This window comes from Chionomys nivalis, chromosome X, assembly GCF_950005125.1.
Source record: "Chionomys nivalis chromosome X, mChiNiv1.1, whole genome shotgun sequence".
NCBI classification, from domain to species: Eukaryota; Metazoa; Chordata; class Mammalia; order Rodentia; family Cricetidae; genus Chionomys; species Chionomys nivalis.
Window position 1 is genome coordinate 54160702 of NC_080112.1, and position 26790 is coordinate 54187491.

At 38.4% G+C, this 26790-nt stretch overlaps 1 protein-coding gene across 6 annotated transcripts in view; it reads left to right on the plus strand.

Moving 5' to 3' along the window:
- Positions 1-26790, plus strand: part of Dmd (dystrophin) — a 2258623-nt gene that overhangs the window by 2157581 nt on the left and 74252 nt on the right. For all 6 annotated transcript variants that reach the window (XM_057760244.1, XM_057760245.1, XM_057760248.1 and 3 more), the window contains 4 exons: positions 125-199; positions 9911-10112; positions 12346-12431; positions 14698-14855. In XM_057760244.1, coding sequence (XP_057616227.1) covers positions 125-199; positions 9911-10112; positions 12346-12431; positions 14698-14855 — 521 coding nt within the window. The remainder of the gene's footprint in view (positions 1-124; positions 200-9910; positions 10113-12345; positions 12432-14697; positions 14856-26790) is intronic.

Consider the following 26790-nt stretch of genomic DNA (forward strand, 5'->3'; position numbering starts at 1 on the left):
AAGCACAAGGTTTCTTTCTAACTTCTTATTGTGACTTTTGTAGCTGTTGGCAAATCATCGGGGGTTTCCTCTGTGCTTTCTGAGGAAATAACAAATGGTCTTTGTCTCCCTCCTTTTTCTTCAGCTGACCTGAATAATGTCAGGTTCTCCGCCTATAGGACTGCCATGAAACTCCGAAGACTGCAGAAGGCCCTTTGCTGTAAGTATTAGCCAATGTTTGAAGGCCTTGATCGTTTTTCTTTGCTTAAAGAATGAGGACTGGAGATTTTTCACCATGTTTACACCCTTGAGTCACAAGGTCATTTTGTCAAATAAAATTTATTCTTGAAAGCATTTTGGCTTAGTATCTGCCCAGACTGTTTTGTTGGATTATAACTACCTCTGCAAGTGTTCAGTGACTTTTGTTAAATTGATAAGATATTGGTAAATTTTGTTTTGTTAAATAAATAGCCTTTACACCTACATTTACCTTTGTGAAAGTTATTTTATCTCCCCCTTTCCCATTATATCTTCATTTTATAAAGACTATTTAATATTAGAGCATTATAACAATATTATCTGAACCAAGTTCATAGATATGTGTCTTTTGTTTCTTTAAATGCAAATATTTAGATGTATGTTATGATAGAGAAAAGATGATTGGATTTTTTGTTTGTTTTCCCAAGGCAGGGTTTTTATGCGTAGCCCTAGCTGTCCTGAAACTAGCTCTGTGGGCTAGGATAGCTTCAAACTCAGAGATCTTTCGGCTGGGATAAAAGGCAGCAACACCATGCCTGGCGAGATCTTTTTTATTTTAACTTTCTTTTATTTATTATTTGTATCTTTCACATCACGCTTTTCAATCCCATTCATATCTGCCCTCTGCCCTTGCTACCCACCTCCAAAATAAAGCAAAATTTAAGAGAAAAAAGAAGAGAAAACTAAAGAAATAAAAGGGAAAAGAATCTTGTCATGGAAGCCACAGTGTGACGCAGTGAGTCACACAGTATAACCTTTCGTTCATATATCTTTACTTGCAAGTGTTCATTGCAGAGTCATCGGCCTTGTTTGAGGCCTCTGGTTTCTGTTACACGATCGATGCTGGGCCCTCACTGGGACTCCTCTTGGCTATCCTGTTGCTGTCCTGTGCTGTGGAGATTGTGTAGATTTGAGTCTGCAGGAACAGCCCCGTCATATGTGTTCTAGTCATAGGGAGGGAAGGCTGTGTTCTGAGGCCTGGGGCCTAAGGAGTGCAGAAAGTACACAGGAAATGAAATGACTTCGTCATGGCTACTCTGCAGAATTCCAGGCCTATTGTGAAATATTAGGCTAGAGAGAGAAGCAGGAGACAGATTGCGAGGAGCTTTAAAAACCCAAGTTAAAGCCTTTAAAGGTCAGTGGAAGCCATTCAAGAGATTTTGGCAAGGGGATGACATGAATGGATTTTCACTTTGAAAAACCATTCTGGCTGGGAAACAAAGCATGGATTGATGGTTGAACCATGGGCAGGAAAGAGATCTGTTACTGAATTCAAACCAGAAATATGGTGGCTTGAATAGGAATGGAGGAACATTTCAATATATAGGTGGTAGATGCTCCAAGCCTTAGTGATTTGTTTGATGGGGAGGGCGAAGGCAAATCAAGGAAGGGAAGACTCGTGGATTCTTGACTTGGGCTTACCTATGAACAGTGAGCTTGTCTGCCAGAGTTTGGTAAAAGGGAGTGAGCTACACAAGCAATATTTAGCAATTAAAAGCATGGAGCTACTGCTTAAATGATTTATCAAAAGGTTAAGATAGCAAACACATATACACAGAGGGAGAGAGAGGTCATTTTGGACAGAGGATAAGCAACCATGAAAACTGAGTATAAAGTCATGTCTGAGAGTTCCATAGGAAAATCCAAGAGGTTATAGTGCCCAGTGCATGAAAGAAAGGAAGAACCTATCGTAAGGTCAGATGATGTTGGTGACAATGCCCATTGTATATAGCAACAGAGAGAGCCTTAGTAACTTTGGTGAAGATCTTAAGATCTGAGCATCTTAAAAGTGAACAAAAGGTGTAGATGACTGGAATGGGCCTGTTCTTAGATAACTTTAGTTGCAAAGGGGAGCAAAGAGAGGTTATAGCAAATTGGAGATGACTGAGGAATTAAAAATGACTGACTTAAGATGACAGGATAAAAAGGGGCAAGTTATGGGCAGCTGTCCTAGAGTCAGGCAAAAAGAAGAGACACTTCTCCGCTACTGGAGTGCCAGAGAGAAGGATACATGCAGGTTCTAGGTAACCAAGAAACTTGGCAGCAAGAGGGTAATGGAAACCCATCTAAAACCAAAGGTTTTCTTTGTGGAGTTTGAGAATCCCTGTGACACAGTTAGCAGTGAAAGGTAATAAAACGGACACTGACCTTATCTTTGTGGAAAACAAGAGGGAAGTTAAGTCAAAAACCGGCATTGGGAAACTCAGTCGGCTGAGTGTTTCTACAACAGCCAATCTCTAGTGGCGCAATATTCCTCTAGCAGCAGCCGGCAACCAGAGGCTGCATACCACTGTCCTAGGATAGGCAGATGATACCTAGGTGAGGGTTGTGAGGGCTTGGGGAAAAGGGAGGTTAGAATATTGTATTTCAAGGCCATGTTGAGTAGGAGAAGCTAAAAATTTAGGTTGAATTTGGCAATTAGGAGGTAGAGGAGAGGGATCAAGAGGTAAAGTAAGTTAGGAAGAATTAGTGAAGGAACTGAAAAGCATGCAGTTATATTCAAGAAGGAGATATTTCTAAAGTATCCATTTAAATGGGTGACAAAGTGAATTGGTATGATTTTTTATGGAGGTAGACTAGAACATTAAGATATTGAGAAGCTAGAGTTATATATGGCTCTTCCCTTCTAATACTAAAATCCCTCTAACTTGGGGATGGAAATGAGAAACACTGAACGACTAATAGCCTCGGCCACCTTTGGAAACACCTAGAAGTCCTCAGAAGTGGGTAGAACTAAAGTCAAGGAACTACTGGTATGGGGTTGTCACATAGTGATGCAAGTGCCCTAGAAGTGAAATTATTGGGAAAGGTCAAATAGGTTCCTTGTCTTTTCATATTGATATTCCCAATAATTAACATAAAACTGAGCAAAGAATAGAGCTTTCTGTTTTCATAGAATGAATACATGGATGAAAGCCAATGGAAGATTCCATTGCCTTAAGAGCATATAGCCCAAAGTTATCATTTTCTGGTGCATAGCTGCCAAGTTTAAGTAGCTACTAAAAGGCTCCCCATGCCTAGGATTTCCTTGGGGACTTGGTTAATGAATCATACCAGGCACAAAGGAGTTTGGGCTGGGGTGGAGTCAAGGGGCTGAATAGAGAAAGTCTTCTGTCTTTTTTTCTTCTTTTGACCTTGCCCCATCCCAGAGGTACTGCTCGCCTTTGATAAAAAGGAGAATTATGAACTGGTTATTATAAAGTGCTATAGAATATTCCTGTAAGATCCCAAAAGTTCAAAAGAGGTAACCAGCTGTTCCAGGTTATACTATGACAAAACTCAGAAACAGACTAGATAGAAATTTCTCTAATGTCTTATGACTGTTATCCTTTTCAAGCGCTGCCTGGAATCATTTGAACATTATTCATTTTTATGGTGAAAGAGAAGAATTCTATTCATTGTCTTTCTTTTCAGTATAGTCAAAATTTTAGTAAACATTGGGAACATGGAGGAGTTGGATATTGTAAAAAAAAAAAACAAAAAAAAAAAAACAAAAAAAACCGTGTTAGCCATTTAAGGTGATAACCTTGTAATAAATCTTAACTCTGAATGTAAGATGATTTGGTTAAATTTTCACTTTTAAGCAGAGTTGAAATTCTCAGCATTTCTTTTCAGATCTTCACTCTGATTTGAAAAAAACTCAAGGATAGCAAAATTAGAGTGTATTTATCTAAATTAGGTACTGAATTCTTAAGAATGCATGGATAATACCATGCAGACTATGGCCCCATGTGCAGTGAGAACAGAGCGAGAAGTTTTGGCAATCCATTTACTTTTGAAGAACATGTGTGGTCCAATTCCTTAGTGAGTTTTCAATAGGTGATTTAAGAGCTTCCTCCAAATTTTGTATTTGCTTAGGTTTATCTTCTAGCTCCTTTTTTTTTATTTCTGTGCCTGCAAAAGCTTGATAAAGAGCTATTGTCCATGGACTAAGCAAATGAAACTTGCCCTGACTAGTTTTTCCTATCAATTTCTATTTCTACTGCGTCTTACATTAACAGAAATTAGTGATGTTATCTCAGTGATTTCTTTTGTGTGTGTGTGTGTGTGTTTGTCAGTGATTTCTTGATGGCAGTGAAGAGATCGAATTTCCGATCCCTTAGAGAACATACTTAGCCATCTCTATGAGGCAACTGATCTTTAAAATAAATAAATAAATACTTCTCTATCAAACTTCAATATTACAGGAAACCAAATAATACATTTTATCTACTACAGAGAATTTGCTACTTAAGTTATGAGTATCACCATCGGCTTACAATGCCCCCAGTTTATAATCATTTTTATGTTGTGTGCATCTATAGGTGATTTTCTGTGTAGTGTAAACAAAAGTTAAAGTTGATAGAGCAGCAGAGAAAAATTGAAAGTCTTGGTGTGAAGTATTTATAAGCTGGTTCGTGTGGTCGATAGCCTGGGGAAGTATGAAGAAGATGATGTAGCTTTTCCTTTCTTCTCCCGTGGTTCTTATGACACTCTATAAGTGTGCATCTTCTATCATCTAAAGGATAGCCAACTTGCAAGAGCAGAAGTAAAAATATACTAACAAAGCAAATATATTTAGTTTATTAGTGTGTAGGGGATTGGAGAGAGCCCAAACCACAGGGCTAAATATATGACAGTTGATAAATGTGACAAGTATTTTCCATGCAACGAGAAATGGAGAATAATTTGCCACTGCTCAGAAACCTGATCCTAAATTACAGTCATACAGTATAGAGTTGTCTGATTAAAGCTAAAACTTCTGGATTTGCTTTCACTAAGACAAAGTGAAAAATGTGCTTTCTTCTAGGTAAATGGACCTTACCTTCTAATAGAGCACTAAAGATGGCTAAAGAGGGCATTAGGCAGGGTTAGGTTGGTAAAGAAGACTCACAGAGCCCACGATAACATGGCTTATATACTATAGTTTATTGCTACAGCAAGCTACAACGCAAATAGAATTAATGTAAGCAAGATATATATCCTGAGTCATTCGCTGACTCACATCAAGGGCTCCCAAGTATAATAATATGTATAATATATTAATAATATAATATGTCCACATTTCTTCTCATGTAGTTTAAAAGGCATATCTCTGTTATATCAGAATTTAAAATATCTTGAAGATAATTATCTTGTGATAATATCCATCTATCTTCTAGGGAAAGTATTTTGATGTGATAATATCCATCTATCTTCTAGGGAAAGTATTGTGGTCCCTCTGATGTCCTTGAGTTGCACAACAGAGAAAGAGGTGTTTGGTGCCCAGTTCTTGTAATATCAAAGGGCCCTTTGTAGGCTCTATTATCCAGTTATCAGTGGTTTTATTTGCCCATGATTCTAGGCACCTTTCCATATTTGTCCTTCCTTCTGGAATTGGATATCCTCAAAGTATTATTCTTATATTAGGATCAGAACATCGTTTCCATCAGTTAAACTTTGCTACTTATGAGTAAACTCTAGCTGGCCAGGTATTCCTAGTCCAGCTCCCATTTTTTATAAGTCTCTTTAAAATATTATTTCTTTCAGAGTTTCAGGGTTTTTTTTTACTGGTGTTGAACATCTTTACTTCCCCTCTTCACTTCTTCCCAGGTGTACCCATCTTTTTTTCCTCATGAAACATTGTGTGTTGTGTGCTTCATTGTTTTGCTTTCCTTTCCTTTTAGTTTTTTTTTTTTTTTTTGAAACTCTTCAAGCACAATTTGTGCTGCCCAAATATTGTTGATTGTGTGGTCTTCCACTGGACTGTGGTCAACTACGAAGGGTTACACCAAGAGAAGCCTGTCTCTCCCTCTCCCACAGCTAACCATTGCCATTGATTCTGTAACCAGGAGTGACACTGTGTAGCCAAGTCTTCTCTCCAGGCTGGGATTGGGTCTGGGTTGAGCTTGCACAGTTTTGGTGTGTGCAGTCACAATCTTTAAATTCATACGTGCAGCTGTCTTGTTGTGTTCCAGCACATGTTGCCTTTGGCTTTTGATAATCTTTCTGTACCGTCTTCTGCAATGATTCCTGAGACTTGGAAGGAGTGATTCTATATCACTACCCTTTCTTTATAAATATTGCCTTAGGAATATTTTAGTAAGACTGGGTTATGAATCTTGTAAACATTCTCACTTCTGACATGTATGCTTGATGACATAAGAAAGTTCTGTCATCAATAATAGGACTTTGTCATTAGATTATAGAGATAGTTTTGATGTTTGGGGGGACGAGGAGACCCCTTTGGCCAATGGCAAGATGTAACTGATGTAACTGATGTCTGAACCTAGAAGGAATGTCTAGGCTTAACCAGATCCTCTTCTGAGTGGTAAATATGTCCCTTGGAAAGGAGTCATTTCTCTCCTCTCTCTATCCACTCAGGCATAAAGAATACACCACCACATAGTCCTAGTCTTCAATGACATCGAAGCTATAACTTCTTTTTCCATTAAAGTATTTTTGAAGAAGCTGGAAAGATGGCTTAGTGGTTAAGAGCACATACTGTTCTTGTAGTGGACCCAAGTTTCAGCATCCATATTGGGTAGCTTACAACCATATATAACTGCAGCTCCTGGCTTCATTGGCCATCTGCACTCAAATGCACATCCCCACATATATATCCACACACATACACATAATTAAAGATAAGTTTAAAAAATGTTTAAAGCATTTTTGAAAGAAAACATTTTTAACACATTTTATTTTATTTTATTTTATTTGTATAAACATTTTGCCTGCATGTATATATGTGCACCACATGTGGACCTGGTGACCATGGAGATCAGAAGGGGACATCAGATCCCTGAAGTTATGATGGTTATGAGTCACCATCTATGTGGGTTCTGGGAACTGAATCCAGTTAATCTTCAAGAGCAGCAAGTACTCTTACATGTGCAAACACGTGTGCACGCACACACACTTTTGAGCATGTGTACACTTATTTAAAATTATATTATATATTAATATAATGGAAAGTGTTAGCTTCAAGAAAAAGGATATCTTCACAAAACCATCTGCTGGTTGTTTACTGAGGTTTGGGAGAAAGCTCATCGTTTTGTTTAAAGTTTCACCAAAATAACTTCCATGTATTCTTTAATAGGCTTGGTTTGAACATTGTGTGTGTGTGTGTGTGTGTGTGTGAGAGAGAGAGAGAGAGAGAGAGAGAGAGAGAGAGAGAGAGAGGTTTCAGTTGCCCTTATCTCTTGCTTCACCTGTTTGCTGGTCTGTTGCCTGGTCTTTGTCTGCTTAAATAGGAGGCTTTTAAATATTGTTCCGTGGAAACAAAATTCTGTTTTTCTATTTGCTATATTTGTTTGGGGAATTGTGTTCTCCCATATTCTGTGATGGATTGGTCTTGTATTTCACCGCATCCGGTTTTAGCAGAGAACACCACACAATATTTCTCTCCTGTGCCATCTTCTGCTCCTGTTATTTGCAAGCAATTGCCTCACTCCCCCCGGAGCTATTTTTACTCTAAATTTTCTGTTGTGTGTGTTGCCTACCTAGTCACCTGTGTTGAGATTAGGTCCAATAAAATGAAATTCAGGCCATTTCACTGTTTGCTTTTTATCATCAAGTGGGTTCATTCTATACGTCATCAAAAGTGAGTGGAAAAATCCTCACTGTTCTTATATATTTAAATCAAAAGCAAAGTATTTATAATTATTAAAGTATATCATAATAAAAAAGGAAATAATAAAAGCACTTCACAGGCCCCATAGTGTTTCATCAATATATAAAGAAATACGTTAGAAATTTTGGTATATGGAAGAAATCTACTCCACCCTTCCAATAACAAAGCTGCCATGCTACCTTTCTGACAGTTTCCATGACCTGCACTTCAGCAGCTGTGCTCTCAGGAAGTCAGGCAGACAAAAGAGATGATAAAAATCTGAGTACTATGTCGCTGTAGCTCCCTTCTGCCTCCTGAGGAGTCCCCATTTCATCTCCCTGTTCGGATAGCCTCCTGCCTGCTTGCACACTCATTTTTTTCTTCGTTGTTTTGCCCACCTGACTTCCAAATACGTCTTGCAGTCTGCCAGTTTCCTACTTCCACGTGTACACAGTCTCGGATTTCATTAAGGAGGATCATTTCTTTCTTTTTAGAGTACAGTGGAGCATTGTCTAAGGATGCTTGGGCTAGTCACTGACAGTGATCCCATAATACGATGCAGCCTAGAAATATAGTAGACTTCTTAATTTGTGTAGCTATATTCGGTGATGTTCACTCAATGATTAAATCACCTGCTGATGTTTTTTTTTTTTTTCCTCCAAAACGTTCCCCTGACGTTAAGCAAAAGATGGTTGTAAGCAGAACATTGCCGTATGTTAAATCAAAACAGGCTGCAGTAGGGTCATGTGCGATCGTGAGTTCCATCCTTGGCAAAATACAATCTGTAAGTGAGTAAGAGGAATGTTAGCCCAGGATATTTTAGGGAAACTGGCCCATGGCATGAGAGCACAGAGTTTTCTTTATGGGAGTGAAAAATAGTGGAACTTATCTCTTGCCTCTGCCATCATCTCTTCATGATTCTAGGGAAACTTGACGCAAAATTCTTTCCCCTTTTTAAGAGAGCCAGTATGTTGCTGCATATGTATTAACCACTATTTTTGTAATATTTAATTTGAACTTACTTCCTGTAACTAGGAAAATGTGTTATTGATTTATGTTTGCCTTTCTTATATTATTGGAAAAACTATTTACTGAAAGAAATTGCTTATTGTGTATTTCATTTGAAGTTATATTTACAGTTGCAGTGCCTCCTCTTCCCCTTAGGTGTGTGAGAGAGGCACTTAATTATCATTGATTCTTTGTCTCAAAGGACTGACACTTCTGAGCATAGCTTCGGTGTACCAGGTGGTTACAAAAACACCAGTGTTGCATTTTCAATTTGGCTAATAAATTGGCTTTAGAGAAAAGCGTCTTTTCATGACACTCGGGAATAATGCTAGTGATTTGCTGATGGAAATCCACTCTGGTTAATTTTTTCTTTTGGCATACGATTAAATACTACCCCAGATCAAGGGAATCTCCCCTAGCCTTAAAATTTTTTATAAGTGTCGAGAAAAAGGACATTGTAAAATGCACTTTGGAGGTGAAAGGAGAAATAAATTAGCCTTAGGCTTGAAATATGAATAGATCATACAGTTTGCCTATAGAAAATTTTTGTGAAATTGGTTATTTTTTCACCTGGTGTTAAGGCAACGAAGAGAGCTGAGTTATCTCTTTTAAAGGGAAAATGCTTTCTCATTATAAATGCATAGCCAGAAATTGAGTTTACACCCCCCTAACCATATTAAGTCATCTATTTGATCTCTAATAAGGGAAAGGACCATCAGTGAGTGTCTCTTTCAAAATCTCTAGGGCAACACGTTTGGTTTTTTTTTCCTACTTAGAAATGACTATTGACTCAGAAGTCTGATCCCTCTAACACTCAGATGGTTGCTGCTATTCCAGAGAAGGGAATTGTGTAAGTTTGTATGTTCATCCTATGCCAGTGAGATTGGAAAACAACTTCAGATTGTGAATACTGATAAAACCAGATCAAATTCAAAGAAGAGTGATGAAAACAGAATAGCTTTGAAACAGGGTAGAAATTGGATTTGGCGTTTACTAAAGGATAGGAAACAACTCAACCAGCATCTGCAAAGGAAAAGCAATGAAATGAAGTTCTATATCTTGGGTCATTTGTGTTTATGTGTGTTTTCGTAGTGGATCTCTTGAGCCTGTCAGCTGCATGTGATGCCTTGGACCAGCACAACCTCAAGCAAAATGACCAGCCCATGGATATCCTGCAGATCATTAACTGTTTGACTACTATTTATGATCGTCTGGAGCAAGAGCACAACAACTTGGTCAACGTCCCTCTCTGTGTGGATATGTGTCTCAACTGGCTTCTCAATGTTTATGATACGTATGTATGGCAAGAGCGGACCTTACTTACACAGGGATGACAGTATTGTTATTATAGTAGTGTCTCAGATATGGATGTCTTCTCCCAGGGATAAATCGTTTCTGCCTATGACTTGAAGCATTTGTTATGGTAGCAGTAAGAGCTGAATGCAGATTAAATGAATGGGAATAAATGTCTCTAATCCCAGAGGCAGAGGCAGGCAACTCTTTGTAAGTTTGAGGCCAGCCTGGTCTCCACAGTGTGAGTTTCAGGACAGCCAGGACTACATAGTGAGACTCTCTGAGAGGAAAAAAAAAAGAGTTGAAATGCAGATGGCTCTCAGATCAGAATCTAACCATAATCTGAGATAAGCCATTTTTTTTCAGTAGAGCGAGTTATCAGGTAGCTACGGTTCCTTCCTTTTCTCACCTGGGTTTTGGAGTTCTTCCATCCATTTTGGAATGTGCCATCTCATTGGCAGGGATGATGGTGCTCCTGGAGATGCTGGCACAGCTGTCGTCAGCTCAGAATTGCTGTAGCACATATGTCAACCAGTTATGGAGGCGGTACATAGATGAGTCACCCAAAGTGAAATTAAGCTCAAGTACAGCAGACTTAGCTCCTGAAACCAAGCAAGATTGTCATTGTTTTGTGTATTCATCACGTTTTACAGAGCTGCTCTTTGGCACGTCCATTCATCAACCTCTGTTAGTTAGAGAGCAGTCATTTGGATTGCACGCAGGACACAGCTCCAGTTCTCATTTCTGTCTGCAGCCTAATGAACACAATCGCGCATTGGCCTTGATTTTTCACTGAATTCCTCTAAGGCCCCAGAATTGTTGCACGCCTCATTTCACATATCAACAAGTACATACTCCCATTTGGAGATCTGGGAAAGATTTCTTAAAGGCATTGCATGTCAAACTGCCTTCTCCCTCTGTTCTATGCTTCTATCATCTCCTTTTAATATGCATACATACTGTTATCTTTGCCATTTTGTATTCACTTTTTAATTTTCAGGACCGTCTGACTATTAAATGCATATACTTATCTACTTGGTTCTTGAACATATCAGATTTTAATTGTGGATTACATTTACATTTGTTTTGATCACAGTTTATTTTCGGGTATTCCCTCATATTTTTGGCATCATTTTCTTTGTAGATGAGATGTGAATGGAATCTGAGTGTAGAATTTCATTCAACCTACCTGAAAATGATTTGAAGATCATTTTAAGTGCCCAAAGACTTAAACTGCTATATAAAGTTTGCCTGTCAAGCTTTGATTTGCTTTTTTCTAATAGAAAAACAGATAATTTTTTTGCAGTGACAGGAATTTCATTAAAGCATTTGAGTCTAGTATTTTTCTTTAAATGAGAGATATGATAAGTTGTACTAATTGAAAATTGAGCATATTGACCAACAAACATACCAAAATCTGAGATATAATTACTTTCCAAAATCAAACAAAAAGCCAAAAAGCTGTTCAAAAACATTTGCTACAAAATGGAAATCTGTTTGTTCATTCTATTTTTTTCTTTGTTACCCCCTGGGTAAATTTTTGTGTTAGTACATTTTTGTGTGGAATGCTTTATTTCGCTTCCTAATGTTTCAAGCATAGCCATATCAGAATGTTCATTTGGGAGTAGGTTACTTGATAAGTTTGCCTTATAGGGCATGCATTGGGATGATTTCTGATAGTGTATGCCATGATTTCATTGGCTATAAATATTCATGTTTTATATTTTGTGTTGTGTGACCTGAAGTGATGACTCATCTTCTTAGTAAGCAGTTACTTGATGAAATTCCAGGCATGCTAAGCAGGGAAGAGTTACTTGCTAGAAACTGTTTTTGGCTTTAACAACCAAAATCGACAGTTTGCTCTAGTAACCAGAACTGCCAAGTACACAGTGATAATTTTTCCCTCTTACTCAACCAAGGAGGCTCTCTGTAGGTGAGTGGAAGGGAATTCTATCCTGATTTTATGTAGAGCTGTTTTGACAGGTCAAGTAAGGGCTTTTAAGAGTTGAGAATTGGGTAGATATTCATTAATTTGGTTCATAGAACTTTCCCATTGCCTTCTAGGTCACGAGGCAAATAGATAATGAACTCAGATAAGTTTTTAACAACATTAATCAGACACTGGCCTATAGAGCTTCTGTATCCAAGGCCTTTTTGCTCCTTAACTAGGAACTTCTACACTGTATTGGAGCGCCAGTAACTGTTTTGTTTTCTGGTTTGATTCTTCATAATAGGGCACGAACAGGGAGGATCCGTGTCCTGTCTTTTAAAACTGGCATCATTTCTCTGTGTAAAGCACACTTGGAAGACAAGTACAGATGTAAGTCTTACGTATGAACTCTGTATTTTCTTCATTGATATTGCCTAATTACTCCCATTCTAGATGGAAAATGATGTACCATTCTTATTTCATGGCAGGTTTGTCACTTCAGATGTAGAACTGCTTTTAAAGGGTCATAAAATTTGGGTTGTGCTCTTCCCTGTCAGACATTACACTGAATGAGAATGAGGATTAGCTTTGCCAGCCCAAGTATTATTTTCTGTTACATTGTCTGTGTCTTAGTAAAACACATGTTCCAAGGGGATAAAGTCTGATTTCCTAACCCCTTTGTGTAAGTCAGGAAAAGAAATGTGAAGGTTTAATCCCTGCTTTTCCTGTGTCTTTTTGGATTCCCACTTAAATAATACTATCTGGCATTTGTGTTCAAAACACATTGTATATTTTATAATCATCTTACTGCAAACTGTACTGACACATTCAATTCTGTGACGTGACTAACATTTTACTGTTTGAGGGATGGCTAGCCTTCTATTTCTTAGAAGGTAAGTAGCACCCTCTAGAATTTTCTTTTTGATTGGCTATTAGAATCTTTTACATAAAAACCGTAAATCTAAATAAAAGGCAAATGTTAAAGGACTCATAGTTTGGGTGCCCAAATTACCATCCATTCTCACTCTAAAGGACTGTGTACGTTTGCCTCTGGAAATGCTTGTAAGAAGCCTTTTCAGGAGGAATTTGAACGAATCTAGCCTGTTCTGGCTTTCATCTAAGAACTAGTCCTACGTAGATGAAGCAGTATGCTGGCTGTAAAGATGGGCAGGAGACAAAAGACATGGCATTTCTCCAAAGCCAGGCTGTGTTGTAGTTCTCAGTTTTGTAGAGTAAATCATACTATATGCAAACCACTGTAGTGCTCACTTTTATATGGTTTCCATGGGAATTTTCCTTCCCTACGAACTAAACAGCATAAAATAAAACAACCCCCAACCAAACCTGAATAATGGTTTTTTTTTTTGGACCCTTTAACATTATTTGGGATACAAACAATATTTCTGAGTGCTTTTACTTTTTGAATATTATAACAACTTATTGTAAGTTAGGTTTATTGTCTTTGAAAAAGACATAGGAGTGGTTTCTCCCTAACTTCTTGCTGTCACTCATTGTTTATAAGTTCAAGGTCATCCTTGACTACCTACTGAAACCCTTTCTTCCCCCAAACAAATACAGAAATAGTAAGGCAGACATAGGAAATCAACAATAACTTAGTATGATAGGAGCTAGTTACACATGAGCACAGCATCGTATGTAAGCAAACATGCCAATCTCTTTGAAGCTGAAGGGACTTATGACTCTTTAAAAACTCATGATTTTGTTACATATTTTGATATCTGATGCTCACATGTTTTTGGCTAATTATATGACTCTTGATTAAAAAGTATCCATGGTAGTATTCATGTCATATATGCATAATAGTTACCAAAGGATTGTGTTTTGCTTTGAAAAAGCAAGTTACTAAGTTACTAAGAATACATTTGGGGTCTGATGCGATGGGTCATTGAGTGAAGATACAACCCAAGTTCCATCCTCAAGATCCATATGATAGAAGGAGAGAACCGATTCCTGTAAGTTACCCCCTGAACTCCACATACTCTAAATGCATGCATTCATGATAAATCAATAAAATGTAACTTTTAAAAGTGCACGTAAGCCGGCAAGATGGCTCAGCAGATAAAGGCACTTGCCGCTATGCCTAATGCTGAATTTTACCTCCAGGATCCATAAGGTAGAGGGAGAGAACTGACTCCTGCAACTTTTCCTTGACTTGCACGTATGTGCCTTCATATATGTGACCCACACTCCACATAGAAATAAATGAAATAAAAAAGTAATACATGTAAACTCACCCTTTGCAGGACTGTAGTTTATTTAAATTTTTATATAATATATGTAGGCATATGTTCTGATTACCCTAAATTAGCCATAATCTCTCAATCTAACATGGAGAAAGTTATGCCTTCAGTCCCTTGCATCATATAAAACCACACGCCTATAATCTTAGCTCTCAGGAGGTGGAGTCAGGAGAATAAGAAGTTCAAGGTTATCTTCAACTTGATAGCAAGTTTAAAGTCATCTTGTATTACATTAGAACACACACACAATAAAGATAAAAAACAAAACACTGAGTCTGTGGGAATATTGGCCATACCTGAGAATAAGTACTTGTGTTGAATTGGCCATTGGGTTCTGCTTACGTCCACTTGTTCCACTGTTTTGATTTTCATGGTTCTCATCTTCTCTTTTATAGACCTTTTCAAGCAAGTGGCAAGTTCAACTGGCTTTTGTGACCAGCGTAGGCTGGGTCTTCTTCTGCATGATTCTATTCAAATCCCAAGACAACTGGGTGAAGTTGCCTCCTTTGGAGGCAGTAACATAGAGCCAAGCGTCAGGAGCTGCTTCCAATTTGTAAGTTACTCATCTTTTTAATTTTTACCTGTGTGTGTATGAGACTGAGCAAGTGTTCTACCACCAATCCATTCCTTGTGCCACACATGCGCATGTTTGCACACACACACATAGAGAGAGAGAGTGAGAGAGAGAGCCCTTCTTACAGTCCTATAGTAATATCTAAGGTTTACACTCTTCTAGTGATTATTGCATGCTCAGCACACTGCTTCTCTTGCTCATCCTGCCTTTTCCTGCCCCCTCTGTCCTTCCTCTTCTGTTCTCCTTCTCAGTGCCTGAGCATTCTGTTATGGCATACATACGGGTAGGCTGTTTCTATTTTTGGTAAATAAAGTAGTAGTCCTGCTAGGTGGTATTATAATGAACGTCTTCATGTGTTTAGTCTTGTTCTTTTAAAAATCTCTTTCTCTCTCTCTGCCTCTCTCCCTTGTTCCCCCACTCTGTGTGTGTGTGTCTCTCTGTGTGTGCACATGCCTGTGTGTGTACATGCATGTGTGTGTATGTATGTGTTCACGGTGTAAATGTGGACATGTGACCACAGAGGACAACCTCGAGCATCAATCCTGACCTTCCATCTTGTTCAGAAAGGGTCTCTTGCTTTTTGCTACTCTATGTGCCTGGCTAGCTGGCCCTCAAACTTTCAGGGACTCTTCTGTCTCTCTCTGCCTTTCCTTGTGTTGGAGGAGCAGCAAGACTGCAGATACATTCTCTGGTGCCTCACCTTCTGTAGGCTCGAGAGTTCTGAGCTCAGCTGAGTCTTCATGCTTCCCATCCTCCCCGGTCCATTTTCTTTCCTTTGAAACAGATTCCTTTGAATCAGTTGATCAGATTCAAGAATAGAAATATTTTTTCTGTCTTTTGACTCATATTAACAGATGGCTTTTCTTCAACAACTCTTTCTAGTTGTAATGCCACCAGAATTAGTGGAATAAGATATTTGCAGGACCACTGTATTCACTGTGTTCTTATGTATTTTTAAATGCTACAAGCTGTTTTTCTTATGTGAGGTTTCTCAATCATTCTAATCTCATTCACAGTGGCTAAGATTTATAAAATTGAAGTCTTTTCCCATAAACTGGAGAAAATTCTAGGCAGCTTTCTAGGAAGAATGCTGTCACTATTTCGATGGTAAAGCAGTTTGAATATTTAAGACTTAATTGGCAATATGATTGAATGTGCAGAGAATAAACCCACTTACTATAAAATGAGATATATTGGAATTATTTTACCAAAATATTGGCAGGTTGGTTGTAAAATAGTTATAGGATATAATTGCATTTTTCATCATTCCAAAGCATGAAAATACTATCATTATGAAATCTTTGTACATGTTGCTGTAATAATATCTATTCTAGAATATCAATATTAATAACTTTCATATAATGAATTTTAGCAACAACATAATATAGATTTTTTTAATTTACTTATACAGCAGCATGCAGTACTATAAATTTCCCACTAATCTTTGTCTTCTAGTGAAATTCCATTTACTTTTTACCTTTTGAGTTTGAGTTGTGAAGTGCATGCACACATGTTCACATATGTAGTAGGAGGCTACTTGTTTGTTCCCTCCCAGCTGTTCAGCCCCAAAATTACCATGCCGAAACTGTACTAATTAAATCACTGCTTAGCCCATTAGCTCTAGCTTATTATTGTCTAACTCTTACATATTAATTCAACCCATTTCTATTAATCTGTATATTGTCATGTGGCTGTTGCTTACCGACAAGGTTCCAGTGGTGACAGCTACATGGTGTCTCTTGACTCTGCCTTCTTTCTTACAGCATTCAGTTTAGTTTTTCCCGCTTACCTCTGTTCTGCCCAGCTATAGGCCCAAGCCAGCTTTCTTTATTCATTAATGGTAATCAAAGCATACAAAGAAGAATCCCACATCACACATATGTGTACCTATATATTGTATCTTAGGTTAAAAGAAAAGATCAGATTATAGAGGCATTGTCAACTGTCTCTATTGTGTGATGGTCCCTGTTGCAGAGAGCTATGCTCAGAGTTTCCCATCACCTCTCTGTACTGACACACTGGGCAGCCATTACCCCTCTTACTGTAACTTCTCTACTTGAATTTGGCTGTGAGGACAGAGGCTGTTGAACTAAAGCTCTGCTTTCCCTGGCGAGGAGGCCAGTCTATCCCACCTCTTCTTTTGCTAATTGCCCCTTCTCCAGAACTCAATCTCTCTTACTTGCTTCCTTGCCATCTTTGTAAAAGCAACCCTCTTCTCAGCATCAGCATTTGAACTCAGTCCATCTTGCATATTGAGTGAATGCCTCTGTGTTAGCCAGCAAGCTCCTGGAAACCTCTTTTGTTAGATTAGGAAGAAATTGACCAAGTGATTCCCAGTGATAACAAGAGGCTTTTTATTTGCTCCTTGCTTTTTTCTCTGAATTTCCTTCTTTGAGCATTTATAATTTTGAACGAAAGCAAGCAAGGAAGGCAGGCAGAGGGAAGGAAGGAAAGAAAAGAAGGAAGGAATGAAGGAACGAAGGAAAGCAAGCCAATGACTAAAGTGCTTCCTTTGATTCCTTTCCATGGCAATCCTTACCTTGTTTCACAGCCCACTCATTGCTTGGGCACATCATTGCATGTTTCTCCTAGGAAGCCTAAGGACCACACTGCAGTGCCTGCCTTTGATCTGAATGTCCTTTTACGTACTTTAAATATTACCACATGACAACTATCATTAACGGTCTCCAGTGGATTTCCATTTTCTGCTAGAGAGATTTCAGCTTCTTTATTTTAGCCCTCAGGTGTTTCCTAATGTATTTCCATAACCACTGCTTTGAAACATTTCTTTTGCTACCTTAGAACAGCCATACCTCATTGTTTGTATTTAGCATGATTATAAGTAACAGCATTATTATTGTTACTTACAAAATTTTGTACTTATTCAAATGAATTTACTCATTGAAATCTTGCAGTCCTTTGGGGAGAATACAGTGGGCAGGCTTTGGAGGTTTTTGGTTTTATGTTTGAACAACTTTTCTCTGCCTTTAACCTCTGTCAACTCTGGAATGGTTGGATTCTCATCTATACCTCCCACCTCTTTCCCCAATATGTTCTTTCAGACACTTTTTTCCAGCCTACTCTCAAGGGCAAACAACAAATATTTCATCATGTTTGTCCTGGGTTCTGGGTAAAATAAAAGGTGTTACATAGGAAAAAGAGACAGATAAGAAGAGTTGGGGAGGGGTTAGGTCAAGTATTGAACTCGATTTTTATAGTAGAATGGGCTGCTGGTATGGCTTATTCTATTCATATATGGGAAGCCTCTTAATTTGTAATCATTTCTCGTTGGGTTGAATGGCCACATTGTGAATGTTGACTTTAGAATCTGTGTCCTGGCCCTGGATTGCTTTTCCTCAACCAGGTGCTCTGGTGGTCACCTTGCCTGTCATTGTGCAATTGCCATGAAAATACAGTGTTTGCCATAGGGAAAGATAGCAGCAGTGAAAATGCCCTCTGTCCTCTGAAGCATAAGACCTTGGGAACCGGCTCGACTTGCTCCTTCAGCAGGCTTGTGCACACAGGGTGCTATTTCTGCTAGCGTGAGGAGCCAGTGGAGTACCTGCCTCTCTTTTCTGCACTGTGGATGTTGACTTTAAACAGTAGTGCTTCTGTTTCCTTTGTTTCTTGTTACCGCATAGAAAACTTCTCTCTCCTGTGTGGATACAGTTAGAAACTTCTGGTCCATGGTCTCTTTGTGGCAGGAAGAGAGGTAAATTTTCATGGACCCCATGCTTTGGATGATCTTCTGAAGGTTTCTTCAGTTCTATGCATCCCCACTATAAGCTTACAAAGATGGAAAGAAAGTCACCCCTCAGATCTAAGTTTAAAAAAAATAAACTGTCAATTTAAAACTAAGTGTAAGTCCTGTATGGTAGCACACACCTATAATGCCAATATGCAGGAGACTGAAACAGAAGGATTACTATATATTTGAGGCTAACCCGGGCTATAGAGTGAGTTAGAGACCATCCTGGGTTATGTAGCAAGACTGTCTCAAAATAAATAAATAAATAAATGGAGTCTGTGAGAATAGTTCCGTTGATAAAGTATTTACTCTGCAAGCATGGAGATCCGTGTTTGGATCCCTTGCATGCGTATAAAAATCCAGGTGTGGCAGCATGTGTCAGTAATCCTGGTGCCAAGGGGGCAGAGAAAGGCAGCTCTCTTGATCTTGCCGGCCAGATGGCTTCGCTGAATTGGCGAGCTGCAGATTCAGTGAGAGGCTCAATCTCAAAAGATAAGGTGGAGGGCCGCTGAGGAAAAAGCCTGGCACAAAAGCCTGGCAGCTTGAGTTGAAAGCTAGGAATGCAACGCACATGAAGGTGGAGGGAGGGAGTTGATTCCACAAAGTTGTCTTCTGACTTCCACATGCTTGCCATGATGCTTGTTACTGCCCCAACCCCCTCCCAGCACACACAAATTTGTGAAAATAAAACCATGCTTGTGGCTATTGAAACAGCTTATTCAAGATGTTTGTGGTGTCTTCGGTAACACTAAGTCAAGCTACCGGCACACTGCTGCTACCTATTCACTGGGAAGTTGACTCATTTTGATAATGATGATAAAGTATTGAAACTTGACTGTTTTGTGATACAGCGTGAACTAATGTTGATCACGGTGTTCCTCTTTCATATTCCCTAGACAATAGGCCATTGAAATCGAAAGTGATCTTTACAGGCTATAATAAAGTCAATCTTATGGTGGCAATGAGTCACAGTCTGCCTGAAAGAACCTTTGGGTTATCCCCATCTTGCCTTTTTCAGAAGAAGGAATGATGTTCAATCCCTCCCTTAACACATACACCTTTATTATAAATACTCTAATTTGGGGGCTAAATACATGATTCAGTGGATAAGAGTACATACTGCTCTTGCAGAGAAGCTAGGTGTGGTTCCCAGCATCCGCGCTGAACAGCCCACGGCTGCCTGTATCTCAAGCTCCAGAAGATACATCATTCTTTTCTGGGCTCCACTGGTATCTGCCCTCACATGCAAATACCCACAGGCAGTCACCTACATATAGCTGGTTTTTGTAAAACTGTAATTTCATTTATTTGTGCCCTGTCTGTTTTGTTTTTTTGGGGGGGGGGTTAAAGATTCTATTTATTTATTATATATACAGTGTTCTGTCTGCATGTATACCTGCATGCCAAAAGACTTTGTCTGTTTTTAAATAAAACCAAATATTGCTTTTAGGCCCCAAAACTCTTCAGTGACATCATAAAAGAATCATGTATCAGCAAATAGCATTTGGCATTACCCTGGGAAGTACTTCCTTCCTCCACTATGATAGGCTTTGTAGTATTTTCTTCTCTAAACACTTTAATGACTTTATTATTTAGATAGACTTGTGTACACCAACTTTATATTCAATATGCTTCAACTACAAGTGCTAGAGTGTCAAAATCTGTTTACTCTACATCTGCTTTCTGCCTCCTGCTGTATTCATACATTCAAGAAGAATGAATTGCTGTTTCATTTATATTCTGAATTTTTATATTCATATGACAAAATGAAAATCATCTTTGTGTAATATAGAACAAATAGAAAGAAGAGAATGAATTACAGCCTCAACTGTTAAAACTAAGTATGTGTGTGTATCTCATATGCTAAAAGTCTTGCAAGGATCTTTGGGATTGTGAGTGTCAGGGTGATTAAGTATGTAAACAATGAAGTTTGAGATGTGAAATCTTCTGTGGGCCAGATTTGCACAGACACATTTCTTACCCTCTCTGGCTCCTGACATCTTAGCGGACTTGTGGGAATGAAATGAGTCAGCAGGGGTAAATTATTTAGTTGTGGTGGGCACCTACTAGGCTGAGCATTAGCTATGATTACCTTGAGTGTCTTGTGACATGAGAATATCATGTCAGGATTAGCAGTTCACCATACCTATACCTAAGCATCTGTGGACTCAATTTGAAGCTAAGATTGCTTCTGTGCAGATGTAAAATGGCATGCTAGGAGACTTTTCCCTGATTAGATATCAATTCCCAAGGCAATTTATCACATTTTATATTTTCATTCCTTCAATAACATCAAGCAATCCTAGTTTTCTGAAGCTTCCTTTGGGTTCTATAGACATTCTTGTTCCGCCGCCTTTGTCAGACTGAGGACTGCGTACTCATATCCATTGAGGTAGCCTACCTATTGTGGAGGGCACGTTTCATCACAAATTAGCATCTCCACCTCAGTTTTTCTAAGAATGAGAAGGAAGAAAAGAAAGGTACAGGTGTTGGGTTTTTCGCTTACTTTCTTCTTTTGCTGTGGCTTCACCAAAGGCCTCATGGATGAAATCCAATGCCCAATTCTTGCTTTAAATATGTTTTTATTGCATGAATATTCTGGATTGTTTTTGTCAGTTCACAGTTCATGCTAATTTGTGCTAATAAACTTATCCTCCACAATCATGGAAACTAAAAAATAAATAAGTTTAAAATTTGCCACCCTCTTTTTACCCAATATTAACCACTGAATTTTTTAACAGAAAGTTCTTTTTTAAGATTATTTCAGATGAAAAGAGTATAAACGTACTCTTGAAAGATTTTTATATATTTATCCAATTCTCTTCAGCCTATCTTAACTTATTTATCAGACAGCTACACTTCTTATTTCACTTACATTTGGATTTTTTTTTAAAAAAGATTTCAACCAGGTAGGGTGGTGTGGGTCTTAAATCCCAGCACTCAGGAGGCAGAGGCAGGCAGATCTCTGAGTTCGAGGCCACTCTGGTATAGAAGAACACGTTTCAGGACAGGCACCAAAACTACACAGAGAAATACTGTCTCAAAAAAACAAAAAACAAAACAAAACAAAAAAACCCACAAGATTTTACTATATAGCTCTGGGTGGCCTGGGAATACCTTTGAAAACTTTAAAAACATTTACTTATTTGTGTGTCTGTATGTTTATGTGATGTGATGTGTGTACATGTGTGTGTGTGTGGTATGTGCATGCATGCACATGTGTGTCCACACGCTAGCTCATGTATGTGCTGGTTCTCTCCTTCCATCATGTCAGGTGTGAAGAGGAAACTCAGGTGCTCAGGATGCGTTACACTGCAGCAAGTGCCCTTACCTGCCAAGCCATTGAGGCACCCTTTTGATAATATTTTATGATAATATTTAACAGGATTTCTGGGCTGGGGGAATGACTTGGTGGTTAGAAATGCTTGCTGTACAAGCATAAAGGCCTAAGTTTGCATGTCAAGCAGCCATGTAAAAGGAGTGCGTGGCTACATGTGTCTATAGCTGAGGGTTCATTTAGGTAGGAGGATTGCTAGGGTTTTCTACCCAGGTAGGAGTTGAGCTTCAAGTTCATTGAGCCAAAGGCTTAGCGAAATACTCTGTCTCAAAAACTGATAGAGCCTGAAGTCTTCCTCTGGCAAAGCCTTCCTCATGCAAAGCCCTTGAACACACATGCATACATGTCACACACACACAGTTTTTTTTTTGTCTTGCCTTTCTTTCAGGGGTACGTTTTATTTGGCATAGTAACATTTACTGCTTGACGTTCAGTTCTGAGTTTAGACAAATACATAAAGTCGTGTCGCCCCCATGACAATCAAGACACTGAGCAGTTTTAAAACTCCTTCTGCTTTATTGCCACCATGTTCCTGTCCAATCTACGGAAACTGTGTCTCTGCATTTAATTTCTCTAATTTTGCTTTTTACTCAACTGGCCTTTAAATAAGCAGAGGAGGCAGCAGTGGAAGAGTTAACTTTCTAAAGTGCATGATTGAATAAATTATTCTGCTCTATACTTCATGAAGTATGTTCCCTTGCATTATGGGTAGATGTGCACTTCTCCACATAAGTAAAAGTTTCTCTTAAGTAGGAGCACTCTATCATAAGTTCCCCACACTGAGTATATGAAAGGATTTGCATAGACTTCAAATTGTTCTCTAAGGCCAGGGTGTTAATTGGTTATTAGTCAGGTGGAGTGGAGAGCTTGAGGTCACGAGAGGTGTCCTTGAACATGGAAATGGAGAGTGGATAATCACCACGTGTTATTGTTTGGCCTGATTTTTATCTTTAATGGGTGATGCAGAGTCCTGATGAATATTTAGAGCCGTGACTGCTGGCCTCCAACCTGCTCATTATCTTCACAACTTTAAATAAAATGCTTCATTTTTACCCAAGACAGCAGTTATGGGAAGCCTTTTCCTTCTTGTTTCAACACAAGTCTTGACCTTTCCATCTCTGTATCAAACAAGATACAAATTTTGTGCGAGAACTCATTTTCATGACCAGAAATTCACACTTAGAATCCCAGAAGACCACATCTAGACAGTGTATAAGAGAGTGTTCTAGGGACCATAATGAGAGAAGAGAAAGTTTTGTGTTAGGTTCCTGGTTTCTGAGGTCTTGAGATTTTCCTACTTTATGTCATTTATGTTAAGACCATTTGAACTTCCTCCTTATGCGTGTTAAAAATTCTTTCTCCCATCCTTCTATCTTGCCCTTCTTCAGGAAGGAATGACTTGAGGGAAATGATGGTTCCCAGCCATTATTTTATTTTAGAAATATCTCAACCACCAAGTCAGTAGTGGAATAATGAACAACCGTTTATGCTATGCAGCCCTATAACCACTAGTTATTTGTTGTATACGTATTTACTGCTCTTAGAGCCCGCTGTGTGCTGTATGTAAGTATGCATGTGCATAAACACGCTTTATCATGTACCATTTAAAAGAAAAGAGGCATCATAATACAAACCTAATTATTGTACTATACATATGTTTTCCATAATTCACATTCCCTCAAGTCAAGGAAAGAAGAACACATGAGTCTAGCCCTTAGCAATTTTATATGTTCCCATGTTTATCACTGGAAACATAAGTAGTGATACTTGCTGTCATGTACACAATTTAAATCAGGTTAGTAATCCATCCATCAAAGTCCACATTGAAAATTTCCTTTTGTTCTGGAGTGTTCCTTATATCTACCTGTTTATTTTCAAGATCCAATCAAGACTTTTGCCTTACATTTGCTATATATGGGATTTATTAGAGTGCTCTACAGGCTGTGGTCAGTCTAGTCCGACAATGGCTGTCTCTCAAGGAAAGGTGAAGAATCCACTTGTTGTTCATTCCATGAAGCTGGATATAGGTTTCCATGCATATAAAACCTCAGCACCAGGATAGATGAACTTACCAGCTAATGCGAGGGCAGGCAGGCAGGCAGGCAGGCAAAAAAAAAAAAAAAAAAAAAAAAAAAAAACAAAAAACACTAAAGCCTCCTTCTTCTACGTCCTTTTATGTGGACCATTACAAAAAGGTGTGGCCCAGATTTGGAGTGGATCTTCTGACCTCAGATGATCCAGATTCAGGGTATGGCTTCTCATCTTAACTGAGCCAATTAAGGAAATCCTTCTCAGGTGTGCTCAGCTGCTTGGGTTCTGGTCAGCTCCAGCTATAGTCAAGTTGATAACCCAGGTTAGCCATCACGGTCCCTTAGCTTTTTATTATACATGGTTTTCCAGTTTTCTTTCATAAGATTGGCAGTTTTGAATTGGTATAGACCAGTTTTTTTAAAGAAATTTGACTTATTTTATTTGTATGAGCATTTTGCATGCTTGTATGTTTGTGAACACATGTATGCAGTACCTCTGGAGGCCAGAAGAAGGGGTCATAGTCTCCAGAACTGGTGTTGTAGATGATTGTGAGCCACCTTGTGGGTACTGGGAACCAAAATTAGATCCCCAGAAGAGCAGCCAGTGCTCTTAATTGCTGAGCTACCTCTCCAGCTCCCAGACCAGCTTTCTTACGAATATTTGTGTTCCGGATTTCTCTTCTTCATTATGTTTCAACTTTAAGGTTTTCTGTTTTGTTTTTCTTTTTATCTGAAGATTGTAGAAATGGTGCTGCTGTGTTCTTCCTACATCAGGAGGAATGAATTTTAACTCTGTTCTTATGAGTAAACCTAATCATATTGATATTGGCATGTATTTTTATTGTCAAAGTACTCCCTTTCCCTTTGTCATTTGAAAGCATTTTTTTTTTTTGATATTTTGAGACTTTGTGGCTATCCTTAACACCCTTTGGTGTTCCTTATGTAATCCAGTTATTCTATTAGTGGTGGCATAATATGATTTTCTAATTCTAATGTTCTTTGTGAGTGTACTGCTTGGTTTTCTTACATAAAGAAGAGCTTTCATCTCTCCACCCCAATATTTCCTTAGGCATTAACATAAACGTACAAATGGTGCTTCTCATATCTGAACTACTTTTGGATATTATTTTTTTGCTATAGCATTACGTAAAATGGCAACGCAACAATCAATTTTTTCTCCGTGTGGGGATATAAATATTTCCATGTTAACAGACTCTTTTCTAGAAAGAATAAGTTGGTAAAGACCAACCACATAACTGAAATTGTGTGTTAATGAGGACTGAAAAGGTCACGGGTATTTCTGCTCCACCCTCTCCACCACCCATTTTCTACTTCAGAGTATATGTTGAGTCATACCTGTGAGTCTGTGCAGCTCATATATGCCATGACATCTAATGGTGTAAAGAGCATGTATTGATAAAACCAGAAATGAGTAAGAAAGAGATCAGAAGATATGTAACTATGTATTCATCACAGTGTTTGGGGGAACTCACTTGCATGCTAAATTATTATCAATATGCCTTTCAATAGATGAGCCGATGATTCAATATCAAATTAAAGGACTTTTACATCTCCTTTAAAGCAGCTTTAGTAGCTATCACAGCCTAGGACTCTCAAATTAAGGAATCAAAGGATTCTAAAGAATTTTGGAGATCAATCTTCATGCTGCCATAGAACATTACTTTCGCCTTTCCTTTAGTACCACTTTAAGCATCCACTTAATATTAAAATAATAGATAATCTTGAGCTATTTCTTTAGCCTCTTTGGGCCTTTTCTTATCTGTAACATAAAGTTAAAACAGATTATCTTAAGGTTACTTATCCCCAAGTTTGTTTGATTATATGCTGTTACAAAGGCAGAAAAGAAAACAGATTACTATCCTGATTTCAAAGCTTGACCATTATCAGCAAATTCTTACCTGATCTTCCGGGTAATAACTCTTCTAAGGAAGTTGTGGGGTACATAGACTATGGCCTTTTACATGAAAACAGACTGTTTCCTGAACAGAAGGAGCACACACTAAGAGTAAAACATGGGAAAACATTGTGTAGGAACTGAAATAAATGATCCCTTGGGTCCCTACACACTAAGCGTAAAACATGGGAAAACATTGTGTAGGAACTGAAATAAATGATCCCTTGGGTCCCTACACACTAAGAGTAAAACGTGGGAAAACATTGTGTAGGAACTGAAATAAATGATCCCTTGGGTCCCTACACTAGTTTCCTCAGCAACCCAAAGGCGAAACACAAGTATCTGTGTCTGAGGAGGGTGAAACTGTCATTTTCTTTGTGTTTTATTTGCTGCATGCAGGTTTTGTGTAGTTTTATAGGGGTGTTCTTTATCACTCATTCAATATTTCCTAACAATTGAACTAGTTTGGAAGACGAGTCATTTATATTCTTTACAAATGTGCTTGTTCTGCCTTTTATGTTCAGTGCTGGTGTCAACTTCTCTCTTACGTAAAATATTCCACTGGATGCCCATGGTAGATTTAGAAGTTGCTCAGAGAACAGTCAGGAACTGCTTGTCCTATCCTGTCTGACCCTGACTAGGCAGTCTGTAATTTTAAATTCTTGTCTATAGACTGTTCAGTTATATTTCATAAAATCTGGACCACAAAGTTTGGTTGTTGGCTGTTCATGTTGTTGCCTGTTCGCAGTGGCAGAGATATTGAAATGATTATCTGGATTTATGAATAGAACATCTTCCTAGTGAAAATAGCAAATAGAATAGTCAGGGAAAACAGGCTTTAAAAAATACATAGTTTGTCCACAGTGTTTTCTCTAAATGTGTCC